Source organism: Rhynchophorus ferrugineus, unplaced genomic scaffold, assembly GCF_030347505.1.
Source record: "Rhynchophorus ferrugineus isolate W39M unplaced genomic scaffold, kcgeb_rfMv2 rfM7, whole genome shotgun sequence".
Lineage (NCBI taxonomy): Eukaryota > Metazoa > Arthropoda > Insecta > Coleoptera > Curculionidae > Rhynchophorus > Rhynchophorus ferrugineus.
Window position 1 is genome coordinate 14,307,669 of NW_027472586.1, and position 17,828 is coordinate 14,325,496.

At 31.8% G+C, this 17,828-nt stretch overlaps 1 protein-coding gene across 1 annotated transcript in view; it reads left to right on the forward strand.

Annotated features, from left to right (window-relative positions):
- osy (ABC transporter oskyddad) overlaps nt 1-17,828 on the forward strand; it is a 40,117-nt gene that overhangs the window by 1,338 nt on the left and 20,951 nt on the right. Inside the window, exons 2-3 of the mRNA XM_076410160.1 lie at nt 3,307-3,496; nt 6,289-6,448. Coding sequence (XP_076266275.1) covers nt 3,315-3,496; nt 6,289-6,448 — 342 coding nt within the window. The 5' untranslated portion in view covers nt 3,307-3,314. The remainder of the gene's footprint in view (nt 1-3,306; nt 3,497-6,288; nt 6,449-17,828) is intronic.

Genomic DNA, 17,828 nt, shown 5'->3' on the forward strand with positions numbered 1-17,828 from the left:
ACTTATGTAGTCGTGTATAATTTTAATGTCGTTTACGATTATAATTCATATATTTTTTCACAAAACATAAATATCGAATATGTATAAGTATATTCTCAATAACACCTACACCACTATGTGGTACAAAAGGTGATTTTAAATAATCTCTAACTTACTCTGAGTATATATTTAATTATATTTTTAATAAAATGTCTGTTTTGTTATTGTATTTATAAAAAAATATTTAAACTAGTAATATATAATAATAATCCAAAATGATTGCAATATTAATACACACTGCACTTGAAGTTTTAAACAATATTACCCTACAGTTCTTAAAAAGACTTTATTTTACTGTAAACTGAAAATGAATAATATTTTTACCATTACCACTTGATAAAAATAACCTAAACCTGTCACCGGTTTATTGTTTGACATATGACGCGTGAAAACAAACGAACGGGCTTGGTGTCCGGATTTATTACATGTTTATATATTGTCTCAGTAGCTGGTATTCTGTGAAATCGTATTTTATACGTATCTACTGCAACATCTCTCCAAGTTTTTTAGAAACTGGAAGACAAACCATTCAACAAGTCATAGAAAAACAGCGCTGCCAAATCGACTTTAGTATAAGAATTTTAAGTTATTTTCAGAATATATTTAATTGCCTTTTTGAGAAAAACAATTCCTATTCTGTCAATGTTATTAAAGACGTTAACTTTAGACAATACATTACATTTAGATATTACGACCAATTATTATAGAAATTCACAGCTATACTATTTTTAGTATGGAAATTTGGTTTGTGAAAAAGTAATCAACACTTTTTTATAATTTTAAACATTTTTGGGTATTTTTTGGTAATCTATATTAATAAAAATAATGGTGTATTAAGAACAGTTGTATTTTGCACCGTTGTTTCAAATAATAAATTGACGTAAACCTGTCACCGATTTGACACTTGACAGACGGCGTGCGAAAAACAAATGAATTGAGTAGATATCCCGAATTATTACATGTTTATGGATTTCCCAAGCAGCCGGCATTTGTTGAAATAGTATTTTACGTACATATTGTATCATCTCTTGAAGATTTCTAAAAACCGACAGACCATAGAGGAACAGCAAAGCCGTGTATATGTAAGCGCCTTACGTAACATCGTTACCGCACAGAAGAGAACTGAACGGAGGAAGAGAGAAAATTTTACCGAATCCAAATTGTAGATCAAGGTCGTTATAATATATTTGTAGGAAAAAATATTTAGCGCGAATGAAATTAAGAGAAAAAAAAACTTTCATTTCGGATATGCTATCGGCGACTGATATTGCCGGTTTGTTTCTTTCATTTCTATACAATACTATGGTTAATTGAATTAATATCCATTGAAATTATAGAGAGTCCGCAGATCATGAATAAATTGTGATCATAACCTTAAAAATGTCTCGTTAGTAAAGTTAATGGTTTGTTTAATTGACTTTTTTCACACATCAATAATCAATAAAAAACATCTTTTTCATTTTTGGACAACGAAAAAACAAATAAAAGATATTCACGAAGCCTTGGTCGCACGTCCGAGTAGTTAATGACTTTCCTAAGAAAGGTCGCCATTTTTTATGCCCACATACGTAGTTTTATATAGCACGAGGCTTCAAATATAAATAATAATCTTTTTTGTGACGTTATCATTAGGAAATGGTTATTATATCATATGGTCTTTGACAGCATGAGATTATTACCTAACATTGTGAATCACGACGAATGCGAACAGGGGTTTTTGGTCTATTATTCTATGGCGTGATTTTATTTTATTTTTTGGTATTATATTTTATTTTATATTGGTGACTTTTGACTTTATATATTTACAAATTTTTAAATGAATTCAACATTATACGTCGTGTAATATTACTGACTTTTTGCTGCTTTTGTGAGTACTGGGATCGCTAATTCCAGATTTATTTATGAACAGACTACATCTAACTTAAAATAAAATTATATAGTCTATTCAAAGTTTATTTATATTTGCGTTATTGCAACTTGTCGAAACGTCGCAATGTTGTCGCATCAACTCTGAGTTTTTGGTTCAGTTTAGCTTTAACATACAACAAAAATCTAATCTAAATAAAATAATTGAACCAAAAAGTTATCAAATATATTTAGTTTATTTTAACATTATAATACATCTGATGCATATATTATCGAAGGACTTAAAACTACAATTAAGAACTAAAGGTATAATTGTTTGTAGGTTAGATTTGTTTTATTATATTTACATTGAAATCTTTTCCACGCCACCCATGAGGTAGAGTTCTAGGCACATATTTTTAAGAAGTGGTATCCCCCTGGAGGCCTATTCTACCTAATTAACAATTATATATCAAAGTAGTGTATTTTACTTTCATTCGAGAGCATATTTACGTTTAGTTTTTGTTTCCTCCTTTCCTTGATGGTGTGTTTACTTGCCAAGTCATCTTGATATCACTGTATTTTTTATTTCTTCTGCTACTATCTGTGTACACCATTATTGATAAAATTAATCTCTGAATTCTGCCTAATGCATTTACCATATCTACAAAACAGTTAGTATTCATTTTCTCCTCATATGTTGTAACCTAATGCTCATGTTTAATTTTGAACAATTACAATCATATCTGTGCACACAAATCTTTCATGCCCTACAATACCATTTTCTACAGTTATATTCTGTTAATTATGTGCCTACCTCTAGTTGTTTCCACTCTCATCACTCTGTCTAAGGAATTTCCAGCATTGCATAGCATTATCATATATCCTGAAAGTTTCCTGTAGACACCTTCACTTTCCGAGTCACTGTCCAAGTCAAACACTAAACTGTTAATTTCCAATCTGTCTAAAATATATTCACCATCCACCATTTATCAATTACTTCCTCTGTATGTCTCATCGAGTTCATCCAAACCAAAGGTGTTATAGTCAACAATGCTTCCTTACATATACCAACCGAACAGTTCTTGATGGAATATCCTTCTCGACCAGCATGTTTATTGAATATATGAAAACATTGTACGTGCCTTTGAAATTTGAGGTTTTCCCTCGATTTCACCCTTTCCCCCATATAATCCTAACTTGGCTCCAATGGGACCACCTCGGAAGTACACTCTTTCGAAAGAAAAAGAATTTTGAAAATGGGTCCATAATAGACGGAGAAATCGTCGAACATACACTAAAAAAAATATACAACCGAACATAGAACCACTTTAAGATGTTAAAACCGAGATTTTTCCTTATTTTGAAGTGTTAAATTTGTTAATATCGCAAGCATTTTTGTGAATTTTGATATTGTTCTAGGTACAAAGATGACTGAGGGTCCAGCAGATCTGGAGATGCGTAGGAGGCAATTCATGACGCAACAGTCGACGTTACAGGTCAGAAAACAACAGGCTGTCTGTGTCAGGAGAGCATACAAAAGATATGGCACTAAAGCAAACCCCTACGTCATTCTGGATGGTCTAAATATGACAGTGCCGAAAGGATCCATGTAAGTTTTATCCTTTAGAGTGCACTAGTTTTCCTTCCGGACAACTTCACCGTATTTCCTCAACTTATAGGAATTTAAAATGTGACCTTAATATCATCAATTGTGTTTATTAATATTTAATGTGTTTTTTATTTGAGTAAAAACTGCTTAATACTGAACCATTAATATTTAATCACCTAGTTCAACGGGTTGTCTATAAAAATATATAATGCGTCTAGTCATCTATGAAAACAATATGGAAAGGATTATATAAGGTTGTATATTGATTTATTTTTGATGGCACTATTAAAACAAAATCAGTAAATATTTTTTTCAATAGAATGCAACTTTTAGTTACTTATTGACTATAATTCTATTTAAATAATTAAGTGTTTTACCTAACCAAGAAGAAAATATATTATGCATGCTCAAACACGGGAAAATCCACTCATGAATGATGGGTTTGGTTGGATTACGTAGAATTTTCAATCACCAAAAAAAAACCCTTCAGTTACTTATTCTTCTGTCAGTGTGTACGCCACTGAACTCCTAAAAAGTTGAACCGATTTTGATGAAATTTGTTTGTGTGCGTTCGAGATTAGTTTAAATTTACAACTGGCTGTGAGGGTCTAATTCTGGAGGATCCTGCCATGCACGCAAGAGTTTAAAATTGCGACGTTGCCAGTTCCTGCAGCTTATACGGATTATTTGAAGAATATAATATAAATTGAATAAATTATTTTGATTTGTTTTCTTATAATTAAATGTAATATGTAATAAGAACCTTTTCAAATCACCTGGTCAAATATTGAATGCTTGTTAATAAACCCAAACTGGTGTGTAGGTATTGGTTTTTTTCACTCAATACTACAAGTATATAAGCATAACTACAAAAGAAACTACCCGAGCAACGAGAGAGAGAAATCAATACAACATCGCTGCGGAATTTCACAAGATAGGTTAAGTAAGTTAAATATCTTAGATGAAATATAAGGGTTTAAAACTTTATTGTATTGCTTCAGTAAAATTTCAAGTTCATAATGAAAACCTTGTCAACGACTTCAGATATAAATAAATAAACTTTTTACTCTTCATATGTCAAGTCTAACCAGTTGGTAATAGCAAATAATTCATTAAAATTAGACGAAAAAAAAACGTATTTTGTCTGCTAGATCGTCGTTGTTTTTTAACATTGACGTCATCTAGAACTTGAAATGTTAACGCCAAAAATTATTTCTAATACCAGTTCAGCGTTTTTAGTTTTTTAAATTTACGTATTTCAGGTTTTTATTAGCAACAAGATCAAGATACCAAAAAAAAAATAATAATATACACATAGGTTGATATACCAAGGCTGACCGGGGTCTATCCGAATATTTCTTTAAAATATGGTATCATTTATGATAATATGATCATTGAGTAATTCATGTTTTATTGATTTTCTAGACGATTTGGAATATATTATTGATATTACCATTAGTAATATTACTTTTGCGACTGCTTTAGAGCAAAGCTCAACAAAGCAATCAGACATGTAATTCCGCAAATATAACAGATCAATTGAAAAGTCCCCGGCTTGACACATAGCGCTACTAGATTAAATCCATATGTTTTTTAGTTAGCCCTAACCCTCAAAATATGCGTGTATAAATTTGACAGCTGTCGGAATATTTCTTTATGAATTATAGCATTTTGGATAAAAATGGATAAAAAGGAATTTTGGAATAAAAAGGCTTGATGCTGAGTTTCCGGACACTGCCTCAAGAAAATCAACCATCAAGGATTGGTATGCTAAGTTTAGACGTGGTGAAATGAGCACCAAAAACGGTGAACGCAGTGGACGCCCAAAAGAGATTGTTACCGACGAAAACATTTAAAAAATCCACAAAATGATTTTTAATGACCGTGAATTAAAATCGAATGAAATAGCAGACACTCTAAAGATATTAACTAAACGTGTGCATCATATAATTCACGAATATTTGGGTATGAGAAAGCTCTATGCAAAGTGGGTGCCGCGCGAGCTCACCTGTGACCAAAAACAACGACGAGTTGATGATTCGGAGCAGTGTTTGAAGATGATCAAGCGTAACAAACCCGAGTTTTTAAGTCGATATATGACAATGGATGAAACGTGGCTCCTTATTTCACTCCGAAATCCAATCGACAGTCATCCGAGTGGACTTCACCCGATGAACCCGCTCCAAAGCGTGGGAAAACTCAATAGTCGGCTGGCTAGGTTATGGCGTCTGTATTTTGGGATGCGCATGGAATAATTTTAATTGAGTACCTTGAAAAAGGAAGGACCATCAACAGCGACTATTACATGGCATTATTGGATCGTTTGAAGACCAAATCGCCGAAAAACAGCCACATTTGAAGAAAAAGAAAGTGCTGCTTTACCAAAGACAATGCACCGTGTTACAAGTCAGTGTAAACGATGGCAAAAAATCCATGAATTGGGCTTCGAATTGCTTCCTCATCCACCGTATTCCCGAGATCTGGTTTCCAGCAACTATTTCCTGTTCTCAAATCTCAAAAGAATGCTCGCTGGGAAGAAATTTTCGTCGAAAGAAAAACTAAGGCCTATTTTGAAGCAAAGGACAAATCGTACAACAAAAATGGCATCGAAAAGTTGGAGGGTCGCTCTTATCAGTGTATCACCCTTGAAGGGAATTATGTTGAATAAAAAAACTAATTTTCCCAAAAAAATGTGTTTCACTATGGTAAGCCGGCGACTTTTCAATCGAGCTGTTACTATGAATCGTAGTTGTTGGAAACCTGAAACCTATATGAATGGAATTGGATTTCAGATATGGACTTCTTGGAGCCAGTGGTTGCGGTAAAACCACTCTCCTAAATTGTATCGTTGGTCGAAAGCGACTCAACTCTGGGGAGATCTGGGTACTAGGAGGAACACCTGGATCCAGAGGAAGTGGTGTTCCAGGTCCCAGGGTCGGATATATGCCACAGGTAAGTTTAAATTATTAATACATTTTTAAAAATAGCATTCTTAAAGACAAATCCATTGGTGTTTTTTAATTGATGGGTCAATATATTATACTCCTAACCTTAACGCTGTACATTGTACTAAAATAAACCTAAGGTTTTGCTTTTCTTCAATATTATCTGGTTGTTTCGATTAATTAATTTGATGACATGTTGATGTAATCTTGGTTTATACCCTTTTTGGGTTCATCGATTCCACATATTACCTTTACAGTATTCCAAAGCATTAATCATATTACCATTTAAAACATCTTAATGAAGAATCTCTGAAAACTACCCCTTTTTATCTATTATTCATCTTCATCACCCAATATTAAGAATTGTAATGGTATTGTAATATATTAATAAAAATAAAAGAATATTTCTCTAACTTAAGATTTTTCCTACAACAAAAGGAAAGCGATTTATCTTTCATATTTCATTTCATAGTTTAATCAGCATAAGCAACCTTATCTAGATTTTGTCATTCTACAAATAATGAAACGTATGAAGTTCATTTCTTTTTCAAACTCTGGCTGAATTCATTCTTCTACTAAATACTTCAGTAAGCTCGAGAAGCACTATTTGTTTCCGTTCTTGTCCACACCATAGTTGCCAATTCTTTCTTTATTAACGTACCATTTAAAGCACATGTGAATATTCTCCAAAAAAAGAACTATAAGAACGGCTTAGTTTAAAAGTCGCCGTACAAGCCTTAAAAACCATCCTAGTTAGATTTTTAAATTATTTTCTAAAACTATATCAGTACAAGAAGTAGTTGTAAAAATACAGTAATATAGTTTTGAAACAATTTTCCAACTAAACTTGAAAATTTGGTGACACTTGGTGAAGATTCTTTTTAGCGCCTACTAAAGTTTTATATAAAACATTCTTCTTGGTCATGTGTCTTTCAAGTCATTGTTTTTTAGACTAACGTTGATCCGTTCTCCTGCTGACTGTCACACACATATAAAACATGGAAATTTTGCAAATTCATTTTGTTGACCAAAGAAGCATTGAAACTATTTTTAATCTCGACATAGCGTCCAATCTTGTGCTATATAGTATTTCCATTATGTAGTAAAACACATTTTAAACTTATATTTGATATTGAAATGGTAAAATTTGGAAAATTACACACAATTTCAACATACCACAGTATTGAACAAATTTTATCATTTTGGGCCAATGACTAATTCATGGATTGCTTCTTGATGACAGCTTATTGAAGACTCCATCAGTTTCTTAGTATAACAGTATAGCAGTTGTATAACGAAATTTTTGAGCGAATAATTTTTGGTATAATATGTAAAAATGAATATGCACTATTACAACACAATACACTTAGAAATATCTAAATTAATCTATTAATACTTGAAAAGCCATACATTAAAGTTTGTAATAAAAGCGTATCATATTTATTTATAAAGAATACTTATTTATTTTGTAGTACAAAATAATATTTTCTTTCTAATATTTATCGCATGAACAATAAATGAATTGAAAGGAGAAAATACAGCACAACATGCAATGTCCATACAATAGTTATCGTTTAATCATTAATATATTGTAATATGCAATTTAACAAACGTAGTAAATTCAGAAATTGCTAAATTAATCTATTAATCCTTAAAAAAACATACATTAAAGTTTGTAATAAAAGAAACTTATATATATTTATAAACTTGAATGTCCATATTTGAACTTTTAAACTAGAAGACTTTTATTATACGATACGCTGGACTGTAATAGAGAATCACAAAAATATTAATTTATAATAATAATGTACTATAGACAGGTTATTAAAAACACATATATTTTAAATATAAAAGTGGGATTACCAAGAATTTACAAAATTTACCATTTTAAATCAAACACTTATCATAAGCGCTACGAAACACTGACTTCATTTATCGTTTCTAACCATCATTTCCGCCTTCCAACCTTTGAACTTTTTAGCACGCTTCGATTTTATTTCGTTTATTTATGTTATATTTAACAACTGGGGTTGATCAATTCGTCCATAATGATTGTACTGTTGTGTGACCGTAACTGAAATAATAATCTTAAAAAAATACTAGAACTTTTATATAATTGAAGTCAGTAAATATTCCAGTCACATTAACCATGAAATGTGGTAGAATAATAATAGTACAATCGCTACTTGGGAATTGTGGGAATACTATTCTTGAAATCAAGTGCTCTATATTTGCTAAGAAAAATCAAAATTGTTTTGATGGCAAACCTACTAAAAAAAATTATGATGATAATTTGAAGATACAGATGCAAATTTATTTAATAGGGCTACCAACATATTCAGCTTGCGTTGTTGAACAAAATTATAAAATTATAAAAATAATCGAAATGTTTGAAATTTCTGTTTCCCATAGCACATACCAGGATATAACAACTTGATAAAATCAGATTCTTCAATGAAATATGTGTCACTTACCCTTAAGCCCACCGAACTATTTGACGTACAAGATACCAGATATTTGATATTGGCTTTTCGTAATCTAACCAGGATGGGATTTGATTGTCACTTGTTGAAGGCTTGAATTTAATTAATATTTTGCTTTGTATTATGAAAATATATGGCCAGTTGTGAACAACAGTGAATCTTCAGTGAGAACAGTTAGATGATTTTCTTCTGTCTAGTTGGCATTCGAATATTGTAGAAATATCAATCAGTCATTTGGTAACTGGAAAAAGAACAAAATTATTAGGGACTGATATACATAATATATAAAACAAATGAGACCTGACCTCAAATGTAATTAGCAGTGTTATTTACCTCCATATTACGTTAATCACACTTTAAACATAATTAAAGTTACTTAAAATAGTGAATATTTACATTATAATGATATTATTGTTGTGAATAAATTACCGATATTCAAACTATACTGGCGGGTTCCCACCTTGTAATATTTTTCTGCCTTTGAACAAAAATATACAACTTGTTTGGGTTTTTTAGCGATGTGTAGATCATCGATACACATTAGAATGTCTAATTATAATACAAAATTATTAAACTATTGTATAAATAAGACCTGTACCCATACAAACCGTCCAGTGCGTTTTCAACTCTCATTTCCCTTCTTAGTTGAGATAAAAAGAAGTTATACGAGGGTCACTATTTATATTTCGGGAATAAAAAAAAAATAGTTAAGCTGCGAACATATTTTTATTGTTTTTCAAAGTACTCGCCACGATGATCGATACACTTTTGCATACGCTTAAACACGCAATTTTCAAAGCATTTATTCCATTCCGAATGAGGTATCTCCAAAACATTATTTTTGAACGCTTATAATACATTCTTCGGGCGATGAAAATTGTTAACCACGCAGTTTATTCTTCATGGATGGGGACGAAAAATCAATTCGATGTTCTGAGTGCTCAAGTAGTCTCTTGTTTGAGAGGTCGTATTGTCATGATGAAGAACAATCCGGCGTCTCTTGTTTGTTTTCCTTATTTCACCGATTTCTATCAAAAAATAATGGTGTACCAATCAAAATGTACTGTTCTACGATTCTCTACAGGCACTATTATAATATGATCAGTTTTCCGGAAGAAACAGGCCACCACTTTCTTTAAAGTGCTTCGTGACGACTTTTGTTGGATTTGGTTCATCTTGGAACACCCGTACAGTCGACTGTTGCTTACTTTCGGGCTCATACGAATATATCCATGATTCGTCACCTCTTACGATTTTATAAACGTCTTTCGAAGCATCGCGATTAAATTTCTTAAGGGGGTCGATCGAAACGGCCTTTTTTTGAGCAATTGTCAAATTGTGGAGGATCCAACGAGAACACAACTTTCGTATAGCTAAGTGTTCATGTAAAATCGCATATATGCTGGACAACTAATGCTTAGGAATGCCTCAATCACACGATAGGTGACATGACGATCTTGCTTAATCATTTCGCACACACAGCATCGATGTTTTCTGGTACAACAGCCGATTTTGGACGACTTTCACGAAACTCATCGTACAGCGAACTAGGACCACGATTTAATTCACTAAACGAGCGATACACGGTGGTCTTTGTTGGAGCTTCATCGACAATAGTCAAATTAAGTTGATTGATGCACTCTTGCTGTGATAATCCACGTCGAAAATCGTATAATGTCATCGCACGAAAATGTTTACGATTCAGTTCCATTTTTTGCCGAGACGAAACTTTCAACTAAATATAAAATAAACAAATAGCGTCCGTACGACAAAATGTTCTGACTACGTATATCGTCAAAAAAGTCAAACATTACGATAGAACCGTCAGATGGACTCACATTACAACAGTGTTGCCAATTCCCGAAATATAAGTAGTGACCCTCGTATTGGCCTTGTAATATATTGGTGACAGAAAAGTTTCCTGAGAAATGGTTGGCCAACTTCACATTAAAGATGATTGGTTTCCAATTACAGTTCAATCAGCCTTCCTGTCTCATTAAGAAAACTCGCCAGGAGAGTAATTCTCGACGTTTTCGTTGAAGGTCCAACATTTTTTATTAATTACATCTTACAATATTAGTACGTCTGTATGTATTCCCCAAATTAAAATAAAACTAAATTACTTGAAGTAAGAGTGACAGTTACACACTATACAAGTTTGGTTTGCATCAATCTTGTACTTTCGTGCGTGTTGCCCAGGCTTTCTGATTGACTGATAAACCAATCTCTTTGATTTTAGGTCAAGTTGAGAGTATCTTCCGACTAGCCATTACAGTTGCTTAATTTTGAGCCTAATCTGTCCTGCGTTTTATCAAACATGATGTTTCCAATTTAAATTTCCATCAAGATGGGTGCGCAGGTATCTAGCTGATGCTTGTTAAGAAAATCGGGTCTCCGTCAAGTGATATAATTAGGTTTTTGTCATTTAACCGCAACACAAAATTAACATGAACAGATTTGGAGATATTAAACTGTATTTTCCATTTGTAGATCTTTTTGACTACCACTTCCACATTTTCTACAGCCTTAAGCAGAGCTATAATATAATAATAAATACTATAATAGCCTTAAGCTTCTTTTGCTATAATATTTGTGTCGTTGGCAGATGTTCCAAGTACTGTTTCTTTTGTTGTTAGGATATCAGCAATCTAGAACAGATACAGGAGTAGTTCGAACACACTACCCTGGGATGATAATGAAAGATGTAGACTAAAACATTTAACGACACCCGATATGATTAATAAACACGTATAGATATCAGAATAAGGCCTTTTAAACAGGAAATTGCTTAATAGAGTGATTTTCTACATATCATGTATATAATAGTTATTATAAGAAATACTTATTGCCCACTCGACAGATTGTTGAACCACTAAGAGTATTATTAATCAACAAAATAAAAATAATAAAATAATTTTTAAAAAACTGTAGATAGTTCAAAAATGTTTAAAATCTTTAAGGTTAATTTTCTTTTCATATGTATAATGTTAAATAATGATTTGACAAACAATGCGTATTTTTCTCCTGTGAGACCAGGATGTTGCTCGTTACCACACTGTATCAATATTTGAACTATCAATTTTTCTATGATGACTCTGCGTATTATTACAAAGTGCGTTTTGCCATCTTGTTCTACCACATTTGCACTAGACAAAATTATTGTCAGTACAATCACATAAAATATAACAAAGTAATAGTTAACGCTTTTCATTTGTGTCCTTTAACTAAATAATGAACCGATATCAAAAAATAAATAAGGAACTCACTAAAAAGTAAAAAATAACTTAAACCTATTTATCTATTTACAGTATTATTTCAACTAGTACCTATTACAAATTAGATTGTTTTGTTCGTAATTTAATTTTGTGTACACGTAACAAAATTATATTATTATTTTTGTATTGTTTGGGCTAGGACTTAAGGAACTTAAGGACTTAAAAATGATCACTTGGTATTAGTTAAAATAATATTATAAATAGATAAATAGGTTTAGGTAGGTATTACGCTGAATTGTGTGTATATAATCACTACATAGTATAAAACAAAGTCGCCTTTTCTGTCCCTATATCCCTATGTGTGCTTAAATCTTTAAAACTACGCAACGGATTTTGATGCGGTTTTTTTCAATAGATAGAGTGATTCAAGAGGAAGGTTTATATGTATAATACATGCATAATATACTAAGGCAACATTGCTAATTTTAGAGGTTTCTAACGTGATGTCGTAAATTAACCTTTTTTTTAGGCTTATTTAGCAATTAGCAAAAACGCTGCCTAACCCTACGAGTTAGATCAAATTAATGTACTACAGTATTGTACACCATAAAAAGGTCTACAAAAAAGTCCGCGATGGTATATGTTTATCTTTTAGGGATAACCCACATTAACCATTTTTATTGTTTACTTTTTACGTGAGAAAATGGCTTATTTACGAAGCTATTTTAAGCAATACTGCATTAATCCTTATCGAATTAAGTACCTTAAACACAGTGTGCAATTAATATAGATCAATATGGTTCCTTACAGCATGTAAATTAAACAAATATTTTCGGAGATATTACAAATTTAAAATTTGCGTTTAAAAATGTGTGATGTAATAAAAATTGTATGAATTTAGATATTCCAAAGATAGCAGGAAATCTTCATAGTAAGTATAGGGGAAGAGGAATTGTTTTACTCCAAATTTAATGCGTGCAGGCCAAGGGCAGTAATAAATGAACCAAAAATACTGGATCGATTTTAATCATGTTTTCATTGAGTGACATAGGCATATATATTTTATGCCCGTGCAAAGTCGGAGCGGGCCGCTATGTTTTTATATACAACGTTCATATTTTTTCTGTAGTGTATTTAATTTAGTATCAGCATTGCACCCATGCGAAGCCGGGGCGGGTCGCTAGTAGAATATAAAATACGTAGTAGATATATTAAATAAGGGTTTTGTTTATTTTTGTATAGTTATTACAACGATTATTTTGTACATATTTTGTTTTCAATTTTTTTTTATAAAAATCTAAGATTATTTTTGACTTTTTAGTGAGTTCCTAATTTATTTTTTGTAGTCGGTTCATTTTTTTTTTGTAAAATATATTTTTACACTTTTAAGTGTTACATATTTACTCAATAAATTACGCAGTTATTTGACTAATTATTACAATGGCCAAATAAAGGTGCAGCCCGTATGAGGAAAAATAGGAATAAAGAAACAATGATTGAAAATAAAGAACCCTTCAGGGCTCGGTGTTCGCTGCCTAGCCTAGGTGATTTAACAAATGTTGTAACCAATCTGGAACAACAACAAGAAGTCGTTGCTCCCGCCGGGAATCGAACCTGCGACCTCCGCGTATAAGCTGAACTCTAACTATACCATAGAAGCAGTATATTGCAATATTTCTACGGCTTCTCATACGATATGGTTAGTGCTTAAAAAGCAAACTGAACGGCTTTTGCACTGAACCATTTCCGGTCTTCCGTCACATCAGTTCAGGAATAATATTATACACAAATATCTGATTATTTTAGATAAAAAAATATGTGAAAACTTTGTACGTGTCTTTTTAAATTTGAGATTTCCTACATACATAATTCAAATAGCCACTATTCTATCAAAATAACACAAAAAACAGAAAAAAATTCAAATCGTTTCGCTGGAAATATCTTTTTAAAATATAAATACACGGTTGAACCTCATGTTCCAAGTCCAAGCTAACTAAACGGTACGGATACGGTCACTAATTAACTAACTAATTGATTTTCAATGGTATTATAATAATTTATTTTCATTATCCTGTCAGTTGTCGTCATTGAAGATGTAATTTGTTCTTTTACGACATTCCGGACTGGTCGGGCTGCTAATTACTTTTAAAAGTTTAAAACTTTCCTCTTGTCCGTGACAAGTAACGTGGTTGAAAAACCATCAGATAATTATATGTCAATTCATTGTTCTTCTGTGGCTGGGTCTTTTTAAAACATTTGAGATATTACTTTGTATATTACATCGATCATGTTTGTTTTATTTTATTAAGTACGTGTGATGTCGGCATTGGCAGCACTATCGCACTTGACATTGACATATATGTTAGTGACAAACGTTCAAATACTTTTCGGACATAGAGTGAAAAACATAAAACTCAAAATGGGGAATCTGGACAAAAGTTTAACATCCTTATTCGACGAATTTTATTGGTTAGTTCAAATTTCTCTTGTAGAAACCTGTAAATAAACAATTGTGTGTCAAACCATTCGACTGATTCATAAACACAAACTCTGTGGTATCATATGACTAATCCCTGATGATTGGCAAGTAAAATTTAAATAAAAACATTTTTAACAAAAAAAAATTAACCGACGTCAATAAATAAATAAGGAGCTCACTAAAAATTAAAAAATAATCAAACTTAGATTTTTAGCACAAAAAAAATGTACATAATAATCGTTGTAATAACTAGATAAAAATAAACCTGTCTACTATACGTATTTTATATTCTATTATGTACACACAATTTAGCTTAATACCTATCTAAACCTATTTATATATTTACAATATTATTTTAACTACTACCAACTAATCACTTTGAAGTCGGTGCCGAACCCAAGTATTACAATGTGTAGACCAAGTAAAGGTGCAGCCCGTATGAGGAAAAATAGGAATAAAGAAACAATGATCGAAAACAAGGAACGCTTTAAGCTACGGGGTAACTAGCCTAGGTCATATGGCACATATTCTAACTAAATTAGAACAACAAGAAAAAGTCGTTGCCCCCCGCCGGGAATCGAACCCGCGAACTCCGCGTGTGATCTGAACTCTCTAACCACTACACCATAGAAGCAGTTGCATGCAATATTTCTACGGCTTCTCATATAATATGGTTAGTGCTTAAAATGCAAACTGAACGGCTGTTTCACTGAACGTCTTCCGGTCTTCCGTCACATCAGTTCAGATTATTTGAAACTGAGGAAACATTTGAAATTTTACGTTTTCCCTTGATTTCTTCGGATTCCACCATCAGATCCTGACTTGGTTTCAATGGGACCACCTCGAAAGTACACTCTTTCAAGAATTTTGAAAATCGACCCATAATTGACGGAGGTATTGGTGAACATACATAAAAAAATATACAGTCGAACATAGAACCTCCTCCTTTTTTGAAGTCTGTTAAAAATAATCATCCTCTTCAGCGCCCGGAAGAAGACGAGTTTTCTTTACATTCTTTTTGTTGTCTTTTTATTAATTTTTTCAACATATTCAGTAGTTCTCTTCATTCGTACTATTTTCTCTAATTGTTTCTTGAACTATTCTATTTTCTTGCAAGTTTTCTTTCTCGAAGGTGTTTGTCAAAACAGCAGGACTTCTCTTTTTCTCCCTGTTTGTTGCTTTATGCGTCCTGCTTTATAGAAATGTATTAATGTAGAAATACATAGTTATTCAAGCATAGGCATATTTTAAATTAAAATCATATAACATATAAAACAGTGCAACCGAACCAGCAATCCGTTAAATAACTAAATATCAATGGAAAATAGTTTATTTTGCTAGCTTAAGCTATTAACAGTAATCATGATGATATCATAATACACTTAATTGATGGCCGTATCGTGACATTCGTAATATTTAGACCAAAATTCAGTGAAACAATGTTATTTATTTTACTTCTGGCACCGAATTAGGCACTCACGTTCAAAACAAATGTTGGCCGGTGAGTAAAACAAAGATGGCTTAGTTCGCCCTCAGTTTCTAACAGCGCTAAATAACTTTCAACAAGCCTTTTCTTTGACATGGATCTTTGAACTTTGGTCGTCAAAAGTGAAACTGGTATTTTAGTGACTTCAGATCGGCAAAAAAGTAGTTCAGCAGATATAGATTCAGTTACAAGAGTGACCAGTACAACATAGTTACATCATGTATGATAAATTCTTCATAAATAATTTTATTTAATATTAAATTATTTAATGTTATGTAGATGTGTAATCCTAGTCTCCTATTATGTCTTGAAAATATATTATATAACGAATTTATATCGACAAAAACAAAAACGGATCTATAATATGACAAAATAAGCTATAAAACTTGTTTATCAACTATTTTCTCCATAATATATGTTAAATATTATTCTTGAATAGTTTATGCATCATTTGAACTACTAACTACCCACCCAAGGTAGTGTAAATTCTTAATAATACAATTTTTAAAAAAGGTGAAATAACATAATCAACATAGTGATTCTTTCTCATTCGTAAATTCCGTTCCGATGTACTTCAGCTTGTTTTTTTATGCATAGAAGTAATGGACTGAGGAACAAGTAATTTTTTAAAAATATTTTTCAAATATTAATCAATCACTAATTAAACCATATTACTGGTAGCGTAAAATTTCTGAGATGTCTGTGCGAAAAACTGTACCAACTGATATCCATTCAAGTGTCTTTTGAAGCTAACTTTACATTATTGAGAGAGTTTTGCGTCGACTACAACGAATGATAGTAGAATGGTAGTGGTAGCTTGAGCTTTATGCATCAAAGTTCCCCAGCCAATCAACCTCAATGCCAATCTCTAAGTTTTAGTTCTGTTTGGCTTTGACATACAACAAAATTTTATTCTAAATAAAATAGTAAAACAAACATACTGACATAAAATACAATTTATTTTAATATTATAGTAAATCTAATACATATGTTATCAAAGGACTTCAAACTACAATTAAGCACACAGTTATAATAGTTCGTAGGTTAGGGTTGTCTCTTTTCCATACCACCTGTCAGTTAGACTTAGATGCGTTTGTAGTTGTATTCCCTAGAGGCCTAATCCACCTAATTAATTAATCAATTTTTATATCCAAATAATATATTTTACTTCCATTAGAGAACATATTTACCTTTTACGCTTATTTCTTGTGTTCTTCGGTTTCCTCGTAAAGACATTTTGATATCGTTGTATTTCTCCTTAGTTTCTTCGGTTAATAACTATATACATCCTTCTTTCTCTCGTGACACATTTTAACCAAATGCTCATGTATATACTGAACAATTACACACATATCTGTGCACACAAATGTTATACACTCTACAATAATATTTCTTACAGTTATCATATATAAATTATATACTCACCTTTACTTGTTTCCACTCTCTTCACCCTGACTTAGAAATTGGCACCATTGAATCATATCATGTTCAGAAAGTTTCATTCGAGTGAATAACTAAGCTGATAATTTCCAATCTATCTAACATTTGTTCACAGTTCCATCATTTGTGAATTTCTTCTTCAATGTGTCTGATTAGGTTCATCCCAACCGAAAGTACTATTAACCATTCCTGTTTACAGTATGAAGTACAATATATCTGAAATGAATTATTAATAAATGTTATGACTAATAAAACCTAATGAATCATCTTACCATGAGTGACCA